At 39.8% G+C, this 12,016-nt stretch overlaps 1 protein-coding gene across 1 annotated transcript; it reads right to left on the bottom strand.

Moving 5' to 3' along the window:
• Positions 1-1,633: 1,633 nt before the first annotated feature.
• LOC116063497 (THAP domain-containing protein 6-like) lies at positions 1,634-8,321 on the bottom strand. The gene is made up of 9 exons (XM_031318492.2): positions 8,135-8,321; positions 5,814-6,006; positions 5,578-5,691; positions 4,995-5,205; positions 4,722-4,880; positions 4,106-4,639; positions 2,563-2,708; positions 2,073-2,465; positions 1,634-1,923 (listed from the first exon to the last, which is right to left on the bottom strand). The coding sequence occupies exons 1-6, from the start codon at positions 8,284-8,286 to the stop codon at positions 4,566-4,568; spliced, it is 903 nt and encodes a 300-aa protein (XP_031174352.1). The 5' UTR covers positions 8,287-8,321; the 3' UTR covers positions 1,634-1,923; positions 2,073-2,465; positions 2,563-2,708; positions 4,106-4,565.
• Between the last annotated feature and the right edge of the window lie 3,695 nt (positions 8,322-12,016).

The raw sequence follows: 12,016 nt of genomic DNA, 5'->3' as shown, positions 1-12,016 counted from the left end.
CATTTAAATGATCATACCTCACTGAATACCGAACTGATTTTCACGCGGTTTTTTTTGCTGCAAAGGTCATACACGTAGCTATGATACATGACACATGGTTTGGCGTTATTTAATATTCATAGTGGGTTTAACAGTAATAGAATATTATGATATATGATATAAAGTGACCAGACGTCCGATATCAAAATGGGGAACATAATCCCCGAAAAGGAAGAAAGACAGGGACATTTCCAGTTTGACTATCTGATTGAAAAGCTTAATGTTGTGTCTTCAAAAACAAAACGGGGACAGAGGTATATTTTTCTGTATTTAGCCAGGGACAGGCAACCGAAAACGGGGACTGTCCCCTGAAATGATACGTGATGTAGGCTATGATAGGTATTTTGCAAATCACACGCTATAAATATGATAGAAAAGCAGAAACAGATAGTGGCAGTAAAGTCAGATATTTTAATAAATTTAATAAACAATATATGATTATATTATAGTTCACTTGAAGCTTTTATTTGTCTCTGTCACACACACACACACACACACACACACACACACACACAAGGGTTGCACGATTTTGACAAAATGTGATATTGCGATATCGATATGAATTAAGATATTTTTAAACATATGTAAAATTACAAAATAGATTCATAACAAATTAAACAAGTTTTCATCATCATATATTGGACTGGTACAACATAAATAAATAAGGACCATGTCTACAGAAAAGGACATGTTGCTGGTTGTACAGTATAAAATATATAAAGAAAACAGGACATGTTGCTGGTTGTACAGTATAAAATATATAAAGAAAACATGACACAACTGATCATTATACCCTTTGAAGCGGGCTCTAAATCAAACACAACTAAGCCGCACAGCCAATGGACGGGACGCAGCGCTCCACAAAATAAATAAAAAATTGCATACTTATTGCGACTTTCAATATATTGCGATAACGACATTGAGTCAACATATCTTGCACCCCTAACACACGCACGCACGTACCAGTACTCTGTTTAAAATAGCAGGATGAAATGAAAAGTGACAGTTTTTATTAACTGCACATTTACTTGGTTGAAACTCCGTTGAAAAGTCTGCAAACTTAATTTATGTAGCAATTTTCAAAACACAGTTACAAAGTGCTTTACAGAACCCAGAGGGAAAGAGTGTGTGTGTGAAGTTTATCTGTTTATAAGATAAAAGACAATCACAAATAAATAATGTACAGATAAACTTCACTATACACAATCTCGCAAACCCAGTGTGAGGCAAAGGAGAGCAAAATTTAGATTCCTGGAGACACACACCATGAGGCTAGAGTTCGTGAAACACAAACAAACAGAGGTATTTACAGACCCACCAACACTTACAGCAGTATTCACATATAATGTATGTATAGTGTTTCCAGGCAGTTGTAAGCCATTGCTTTCAGTTTCAGTGTTAATGTTGTCAGACTGATGACAGATACGACTTAAAGATACTATGTGTGATGAGTACATACATGGGTACAGATATAAAGCTTAGAATTAGTTCTGGGATGCCAGAATTTACGTCTTGAATTGTCGTGGAACTTTACTTCAAAACCACACACACACGCACACACACACGCACACACACACACACACACACTAAAACCCCTGAAAGAGGAGTTTTGCAGAGCTTCTTTCTCGTGCTCCATTTCTGCAGTTCGAGGGAGGTGAGTTTGGCAATGTGGTGCAGCCTTATTTTGAGAAACACAGACACAACCAATGACAACAAGTCAAAATGATGATTGTCGATGCCAAACTGTGTCTCCTCAATGTGTTCCCCAAGCTGAAAAACATCCTCCGTTCCAATCTCCTCCCGGACGATGTGTATGACTGTCGACACCTTAGGAGCTTGTGTTGTTGAAGCTCGGCGGATCACCCTCTCTGCAGCTCTCAGCACCTTATAATAATAATAAAAAAAACCATTATATTTATATAGCGCTTTACACAGTGCTCAAAGACTCTTTACAGAACAGAGAAAATAAGAAAAAAGCAACTTAATTTACAAAAATTAAAAGATTTAAAAAAAACAAGATAATAAAATCAAACCTTCACTGTGCCTTGTGATGGAATCACTAGGCCGCCGTTGTTTTCAGGGCTAGAAGGTGATAGCTCTTTTCAAATGAAGATGGTACAGCATCTCTGACCAAGCTGGCACGGCACACATCACAGGACAGCTTTCGTAGAATCTGCCGGACTACAAACCCTGCTATGTAGACCAGAAGCATTTTCCACCAGACCACCAAACCGAGTGGGGAGATAACTGTGGTCACACACAAGGGCCGAAATGTTGGCAAATGGAGATGGGTGCTCTTCAGCAGTTTCAGGAGAGGACATCTCCACAGCAGACAGGGACACAGTGTTATCTTGGGCTGCCACATTGCCTGTCTCACCAGGTGAGACACCACACCGAACCATCAGACGGCGGAAGATGGCCTGGAACTGGCACACAATACATACATTACTCACAAGACATAAAATAGATATTCATTAGGTATATTTTCAAAATGTATTGTAATTAAAAGAACACCAACCCTACCTGACGCTCTGATTGAATTAAATAGGAGCTCCAAGTGATCCTGGCTGAACCTGTAGGTGAGCACATAACGCTGAACTTGGAGCAGTTCAGGAATCATCAGCATCAACGTGTCGATATTGATGACAAATCCGATGACCGACAAGTACCTGCAAAAGAAAAAAAGTTCTATTACTGTGATCATGGCCAAACAAGACACCCCATGTGATTTTGTTCATTCAAAGCAGTAAAGTTAATTTTCCATCACAACCATTGGTAATGTGTAATCACCCATTCTTGAGTGTCACACAGGGTTGCAAACTCACAGAGAATGAAAATGGTAAACAGCTACCAGGACGGATAGATAATTAGTCTTGTTTAACTTATACAGTATACTTGTAGACAATCAGGGTTCGAATTACGTGGGAGCCAGTGGGAGCTGAGCTCCCATAGAGAGAGGATGAGCTCCCATGAAAGCAGTAAAATCTTACACCTGTGGGGGTCTCTAAAAATCATCAGCACCATTATTTAAATCACAAATAAAGCACTTTTCCTAAACACACGGAGCTCTGAAGCAGACCTGTGCGTCGTTAGTGTCCACTCTCGCTGTAAAAATAGAGATGAGCAGCGCGCCTTCCATCCGTAGTCTGTGCAGCTTCAGGTTTATAATGGACGCGCTCTGCTGTCGACATGCTGCGTAGTTTCAGGTTTCCACTTCCCTAAATTTTGTCTCATTCAAAGAGATCTACCGTATCAGCAGAGCAATCACGTAATGCACAGCAGACTATGATGCAGGTAGATTATTTTCTGAAATATAGTGACTTTATTCTTGTAATAGCCTATTATCACGACTCCTCCAAATCACAGAGAGTATAGATGGGATGAGTTATATTTTGAATGTGCACAAAGTTTTGAACATGAGCAGAAATCTTGATCAAACATCTGAAATATTACAGTCCAGGGGTTTATTAATTCATTAAAATGAATTCATGTGTCATTGAGGTGAATAATTGTCATATGCACATTTACGGAGGTTACTTCCTCAATAAAAGACGCAAAACAGGAGAGAAGAGTAAATGATGCCTATAGGCTACATGTGTGCTGACTCAGATATAATTAGAAAAGTCGATCTACCGGAGAATAAATAGCAATACAGAATGCCTGACAGCCTTTTGTAATATATCCCATTGTTTTTATATTTGGATTGTAATCTATGTTTCCCTTTACATAAAGATATTTTCAGCATAAATTGATTCATAAAAAGGTAAGTAGGTGCATAAAAATTCACCAGAATGCAGGAAATGAAGTGTTTAATGCTCAAAATGTGCTGCTCATAGACTACTTTTTTTTTTTTAAAGAGACCCCCACAAAGATGAAATCATAATTCGAACCCTGTAGACAATAGACAATGGAACAATAACTTGGAACAATGTAATTGCAGAATTGAAAATGTTGATCATCATGTCCAGCCATAACTGTGCAAATGGACAGACAACAATATTTAGATATAACTTTTAGCAGCAGAGGCATAACTTGTACAAATAGGTCTACAATGATCATCATTTACCTGCAACATATTACGTGCCAACTTGAGCATGTGGCAAGCATCCATCATTACATATACTTTCTCACCAGTCACCGGATGCGAGAAACTGGTTTGAAGCGGTTCTCGTGGGTCTCCCTTCAGCTCACACCCAAGTTGGTTGCACATGCTGACATTGGAGGCATGCCCATCCATTGTCACACATACCACCCGAATGCCCCGTGCATGCAACTCCTCCAAAGCATGACTGAGAAGCACCCTTTGTGTTTCTGGAGAGAGAGACTTGGTCAGAAAGTAAGCAATGGGAGCCTTCCAATGTCCTTGTAGGCCAACCACCATGAACACAAGAGCCTCAGTAGCAACATCAGTCTCACTGATTCCATCACCCATATCTACAAAACCAGACATTGACTGGGTATGTGGATTATATTGCACATGTTTTCTGATGGACATGGCATCCAACATGAGTGAAACACATCCATATTTAGCGTGGTCTCCCTGGCATCTTCTCTCCAGCATATCCAGCATCATCTTGTTCAGGCCAGGCTTGGCATCCACCTGTCAAAAAATTGAGAAGAAGCTATTTAACGTGTTTGCATCAGTAATTTCCAAAACTTCAATCGGACAACAATAAGCCTACCTTTGTAATGTACAGTATGTGGATGTGGGAGGGGAAAATGTTGAGTCTCTCTGAGGTATTTGTATGCCTTTGGACCATGTAGATGGAGTGTGAGCGCAAACTCTCTGTAGTCCTTTGTGTACTCATGGCCCTGCTTTGCCATGAGGTCTATCTGAAGATCTGAAATGTTATGATTTAAAATGAATAAGTCCGCTTCAGATAATAACTTAGGAGTTTGATAAAGAGAGTAAGATTAACATGTACATGAATTTCAAAGTGCTAATTTTGTCTTACCGGAGTAGAATTCAAGCTTGTCTTTGAGCTCTTCATTAATGAGGTTCTTTTCCCTCAAATCCCCCAAAAGACTCTTCACTGTGGTCTTTGCCCTCTTTTCTCTGGCCATGGCATTCTTCTTCTCTCGCTCCAGACTTTCCACTCTTGCCAAGGCTTCATTGAGTCTGGTCTTAAGAGCGGTAGGAGACGCAGGCAAGGCATAGCCATGATCCTAGTAGAAAGAGGGATGAACATGGTTTGAGTAATGTTTCACTTCACAAACATCACTTTGACACCACTAGTTTATGACCCACATTCATTCTTATAGTCATCACCTGTCAAAGCCACTGCCAGCACAGTGTGTGTGTGTGTGTGTGTGTGTGTGTGTGTGTGTGCGTGCGTGCGTGCGTGCGTGCGTGCGTGCGTGCGTGCGTGCGTGCGTAGCTGGGATTTGATCAGTGTCAGGAATACATGTTCAATGTGTCTTCAATTGTGTGTGTATGGGTTTATTTGTGAGTGTGTTTAATATGAGTGGAAGCAAACAAGTGAGATATTAATATGTCCAGGAACATTATGATATGATTTTTAAAGTAGAAATATTCACATCATTAGGCTGAGGTTGTGGGTGTGAGGTTGACGTTTCTTCGGAATCCTGAGAGGCCACGGACAGGCTTTCTTCAGCTCTTCTGGAGGTAGACGTAGCCCTGCCTTTTTCCAACTAAAATGAAGAAGCATAATACATAATACAATATATATAAAGGGATAAGTATCTCACCCTGCCCTGTGATTGAAGAATATTTACATTTATGAATGATAATAGCCTTGTGATGATACACCTACTCTTTGGAGGTGAACCGGGAAGCTGAAGACGGATGGAATGACACCATCTCGGAGTCGGACTATCTGACCCATCCTATCAAAATCACCCTGGTTAAAATGGTGACTGCAAAGCACTGATGAACAACTGGCAGTAAATCCTTCTCTCCTCAAAGCCACTTCCCACTTCTTTCTCACATCTTTGTTCTTGGGAAACCTTCAAAATGAAAAAAAGAAGATTTGGGAGAGTCTACGCAAAAACATTTCAAAAGGAGATCGAGCTTATTTTCTTCCTTCACATTTCTTAGAACCTTTCTTCAACAAAACTTCTATTTTGATGCATGTCTGTTGATAATGAACCAAAGTTGCTTGTTTTGCAAACCATTCTACAGTCAGATGTTCTGTTGCCTTTATTTTAAGTAAGTGGGGTGGGTATGAGACATGAGAGCTATCTTACTTTTGTCGGGGTAAATTACATGTGAATAATACAGTGTTGGGCAAGCTGCTTGGAAATTGTAGTGAGCTAAGCTATCAGTTACCAGTGTTGGGAGTAACGCGTTACAAAAGTAACGCAATTACAGTAATGTATTCCTTTTTGTCGTTACAGTCTCAGTAACGCAAGTTACAACGCATTTTAACGCAACATTTAGTGGTGCATTGTTTTTAAGAATTCACCAACACCGCGACACATTTCTTCACAGGAAAAAAAAAAGCCGTATTATTTTCCTGTCGCTGTATTCGATGGTTGAGATGACTGCAGAGACAGATACATTTGCGAGATGGATATTATTTTCAGGAGTTATTACGCTGCGTTGAAGTGAGCTGTCCTGTTTCTGTTCCCGTGGTCAGAGCCAGAGACGGTACGGACAGCATGTATGTCCCAACAGGTGACGGTACGTCAGCGGCTGACAGATATAAACATGTCAGGAATTAATGTTGAGGCTTGCTAAACGTAAATATCATTGCATTTTATCAGCCGTGGAGAGTAACTATGCCTGTAGTGGAATGGCTTCGAATGACGACCAAAAGCGCTTGTCTTTTACTGTGACCATTTACTGTTCAATATGTTGCAGTTTTACAAACAAGAAAGTGAACAACTTGAGCCTGACGGACATGTTGCATCTCAGTAAGCTAGCAAGAGTAGGCTACACAACAGACATCGTCCGTGTAGCTTACTTCAAAATAAAAGCACTTCCTGTGACGGTTCGCAGTAATACTAAATTACTGTTAAATAAGGTTGTGTAGGCTACCTTTTCACAAATCAGCTGTAAATGAAGTACTGTAAATAATGTAAATAGTGAGTTTTAATCACACTATAATTGAACATTTCCTTTAGAGTGTTTTAAACTAAACAACATGAATTTCTTATTCAAGTGCTATAAACAAACATTTTACAACAATGCCATACTTTTAATTGAGTATTTTCATTTTCTCCTACTTGCCTATTATACATTTTACTTATCTATTTTTTTATAGCTTTAGTTACTTTGCATATTTATATTAATTATACAAAATATGAATAATCTATGATGTATTAAAGTGGATAAAGAGGAGACTTTATTGATCCGGTGGTGAAATTAACAAGCTAGCTGCCAAATCAAACTTCCCCTGTTATTTTGATGAAAGTAACTCAAAAGTAACGCAAAAGTAGTGTAACGCATTACAATTCAGAGACAGTAATATTGTAATATAACTAATTACTCTCAAATGACAGTAACTAGTAATCTATAATGTATTACATTTTGTAAGTAACTTTCCCAACACTGTCAGTTACTCTGCCATGAATAAAGCTTCACTACACAAAAGCTACCACACAGTCAAATGTAGCAAGCTAAGTAACCCTAACACAGCAGTAGGCTGGTTCACTACATAGGAACCTACTTTAAGTTGCGCTAATTTCACATGACAAGAAAAGCGTAGCTTGTGTGGCCAAGCTACTTGATAAATAAAAGGAGTTAAGCTACTGAAAAGTTACTTGATTCAGGAAATAGTGACGCTACCACCAAAATACTCAGTTACTAGCTAAGCTAATAGCGACTGCCCAACACTGATAATACAGTCGCCACTTGTGTAAAATTCGCTGGCCAATGTTATACCAGTAATATTTGTTTTATTTCTACAATAGCATTCTTGTGTCAGTTGTAATCTAAGTCAGTGTTATGGAATATGATTTATCAAGTCTCAGTTCATAGCCGGGTAAACACCGGCCCGGTGCAGTAAACATAGCCTAGGTAGCTGGCTACGATTTCAGTACAGTAATATCAAAGATCCTTGCTCCTTATCAATGCTCTGATAATATTATATTCACAAAATACAAACAACAGTACAGTAATGTTAAATCTTACTTGTGAAAAGTAATCCCCCGAGCCCTGTTTTCGATGGTCCGCCGATTTGAACAGGAATATGCTGCACAGTGCTCTGGCATCTTGTTGCGTCTGTTACTGTCTATGGTTGCTACGTAACTAGGAGTATGACCGGTCCAAGATGGCGGCCGCATTTCTTCCGCCCAGCAGCCAATGCGGCTGTCACTGCCTGATGTGAGTCGAGTGCAGATGTGAGTCGCGCATACGTCACTTTGCGACAAGTAGCCTACAAGATGCTAACGGCTTTTTGAGCTAACGCAGTCTATGAGCTAACGTTAGCAATCAAACAATCATAGATAGCCAAAACGTTTTTGAAATGACTGCTAGCTAAAAGTTAGCAATCAAACACAACAAAGGCTGTCACTTGAATGGCATTTTGAGCTAACGTTAGCAACCAAACAGTCATAGATAGCTACAACGTTTTTGAAATGATTACCATCTTCTGTTATTGTATGTAAAGAGAAACGTTTATTATTTTATAGATTTCACAAATTTCAGTATGACACGTTATGCCGTAAACAGTTTAAATCTGAGCATGCGCGACTCACATCTGCACTCGACTCACATCGGGCAGTGACAGCGGCTGTCAGTACCCGATCCGTGCCGCCTGTAAGATCCGTTCTGTTTTACGACACTGCCTGATCAGTTCTACGCTTGCGCACAGCTCTATGGTTACCAGAAGAAAACATTAGACAGTGACAGTAGACCGTTATGATGGCAGAGATGAAGTTTACAAGGTGTTTGCTGGAGTTGCCTAAAGTATCTGTTAATGATATACGGAGCGTCGTCCGGCCATCCAGTACAACACCATCTAGCAAATTAAATAAAGGCTTCAAATTTTACGTTTCATCATTTCTTTGCAACTTTGAAGGTAATTTGCTAACGCTAGCTAGCCTGAGCTAGAAACCTTCCTTTGGTGTTTTAAGTCATGACTCCGTCCTGCTTCAGGTTAATCATGCTTGAAATTTTAAGCATGTGTGTACCTCTCACTTTATGTGTTTGTACTTTTATGAAAGTATCAGGTAAAAACAGGGCTACAAATGAGATCTCTGTGAGAGACCAGCATACTCCTAGCAAACTATTATGTAGCTCAATGCTGGACATTTCACCCCTAATTCCGATCACTTTATTTGTATTTGTTTAGTATTTGGTTTAGAAGCCTTTATTGGTGATTTTTTTACGGTACAAAGTCCTGCTACATACGTACATATATAGCCAGCTATATATGCTCCGCTATGTCGCGTTAGCATGCAGCTACAATAGTTAGCTATGAGTATGCTAACGTTAGATTGTAGTGGAACGAAGCAGCACTTTCTAACTTCAGAAATCACAGATAAAGGCTTCTGAACCAAACACTACACAATCGGACATGTTTCAGCAGGAATGTGATCCGGAATTGGGCAGAATTTAACAACATTGCCAGCTAAGATGACATGTTTACTGCCGTTAGCATGTAGCTACTATAGTGGTATACAGCAGTGGTGGCTGGAAGAGCTGTCATCCCGTCTTCGAAAGGACACTTAGCTATGTACGTTTACACTTCATCGCATTAATAATATACAGTCTATGGTTATTAGTCAAGACGAAGTATTAAAAGTTAAAACATTAACATAAACAACACAACAACGACGTCGCTACACGGTTTTGGATCAGTGACAACAAGTCTTGATTGTTTGTATGACTATTGTATAATAAAGATTTAATACAAAAGTTGTGATGTTTGGTCGTAAAGTGTTTCAACGCATGCGTGGTACAAATCGCACGCCACTTAGTTTTCTACTACGTAATCATGCGCATGCGCAGAACGGATCTTACAGGCGGTACGGATCGGGTACTGACAGCGGCGTCTACTCTATATTATGTCTATGGGCTTACTGTCGGTACACGATCCGTTCTGCCTGCACGATCCGTTCTGCACATGCGCAAGATAATACTGTTTTACCGAGGATACGACCTGCACGATCTGTTCCACGCTAGCCTATGGCTAGCTTCCACCGGGAAGCTAACGTTAGTTTAGCTAACAGCTAATTCGGCTAACCGCTAGCTGACAGCTAGATTCAGTCTAAAATAACGTTAACTCAAACGTAATGGGAAAAGCAGGCTACAGCTAAATTAAGACTTCACAGTAATAACAATAAAGACAAGTATTGAGTGATTGTATTTTAAATGAGCACAAGTAAAGTAGAACTGACGTAACAGCTGTTATATATGTTAGGTGTTATATATGTCAACGTTTATTTTCAAGTTTTATTTTGAGGGTCTTTTAAAGTTATTACATGCTGTCTCAGCTAGCAGTTAGCTGAATTAGCTGTTAGCTGAACTAACGTTAGCTTGCCTGTGGAGGCTAACGGCAGACCGCTACAATCAGCTAGCGGTTAGCCAAATTAGCTGTTAGCTAAACTAACGTTAGCTTGGCTGTCGACTGGAAGCGTGGAACAGATCGTGCAGTGTCGTAAATCCTCGTACAACCGCGCATGCGCGGACATTTTGCGCATGTGCAGAACGGATCGTGCAGGCAGAACGGATCGTGTACCAACACTTACAACCCCTTTGGTTGTGACAGGGTGTCACTACCCGATGTAAGTCAAGTGCAGATGTGAGTTTAAATGGTTTACAGCATAACGCCAAGGGATCCGAATCCGGCTGCATTGTGAAATCCATAAAATAATAAACTTTTCTCATTACAAACAATAACAGAAGATGGAAATCATTTAAAAAACGTTTTAGCTATCTGTGATTGTTTGATTGCTAACGTTAGCTCAAAACGCCATTCAAGTGACAGCGTTTGTTGTGTTTGATTACTAACTTGTAGCCACCAGTGAACGAACTTCGTTATGTAGGTCCATTTTTATTGTATTGACATTACAGAAGTCTCTCGTTAGCAGGTTCTTGTCGGTTCTTGTAGGCTACTTCAGCCTCTAATCTAGAACTGACATCAGGGATCATGCCGTGAAAATGTGATGCCTTACGCTAAATAATAAATTACTGCTATGTAATGTACCTATCTCATTATTCTGTGGCTAACAGCAAAACAGATCTGCGTCTGTCGCAAAGTGACGCATGCGCAACTCAATCTGCACTCGACTCACAACGGGTAGTGACACAGGGTTGTGAGGAGACGCTTACAACCATAGATATGCTCCGGCATCCACAGCATCTGATTGGAGACCAATTGCATTGACCTCTGTTTTATGTAAGATTATGGAGCGCATGATAACAGATAGACTTGTGGATAAACTGGGGAAAAGTGGATATTTTGTGGAATATCAGAGTGGATTTAGGCAGGGGCGGTCAACAATGGATGCTGTTTTAGATTTAGATATTGACATTAAAAAAGCCATCGCAAATAAAGAAGCCGTTGTTGCAGTGTTTTTGGACATTGAAAAAGCTTATGAAATGCTTTGGAAGGAGGGATTGCTCATTGCACTTTATGATGCGGGAATCAGAGGAAGAATGTTTAATTGGATAAAGAATTTTTTAAGTAATAGGATAATTCAGGTAAGGGTGGGAAGTGAATTATCAGAGGAGTTTGAGATAGAGAATGGTACCCCTCAAGGTAGCGTTATAAGTCCGGTTCTTTTTAATATACTAGTTAATGGTATGTTTAGCAGAGTGGGGAAAGAATTTCGGTTTTCATTGTTTGCATATGATGGGGCCCTCTGGAAGCGAGGGAGGAACCTTTCCTATATTTTTGGTCAAACGCAAACTGCTTTGGAGAGGGTATCTGAAAAAAAAATACATGGTATTTGGACATAAGAAGAAAATGCCAACACGGCTGTTACAAATTTATAATACAACTATTGAAAGTGTTAAAAATTTAAAATTTTTGGGGATGTGGTTAGATGAAAGACTGACATGGAGGAA

This window comes from Sander lucioperca, chromosome 11, assembly GCF_008315115.2.
Source record: "Sander lucioperca isolate FBNREF2018 chromosome 11, SLUC_FBN_1.2, whole genome shotgun sequence".
NCBI classification, from domain to species: Eukaryota; Metazoa; Chordata; class Actinopteri; order Perciformes; family Percidae; genus Sander; species Sander lucioperca.
The sequence above is the reverse complement of the archived record's forward strand: the minus strand, read 5'-3'. Positions and strand labels throughout refer to the sequence as shown.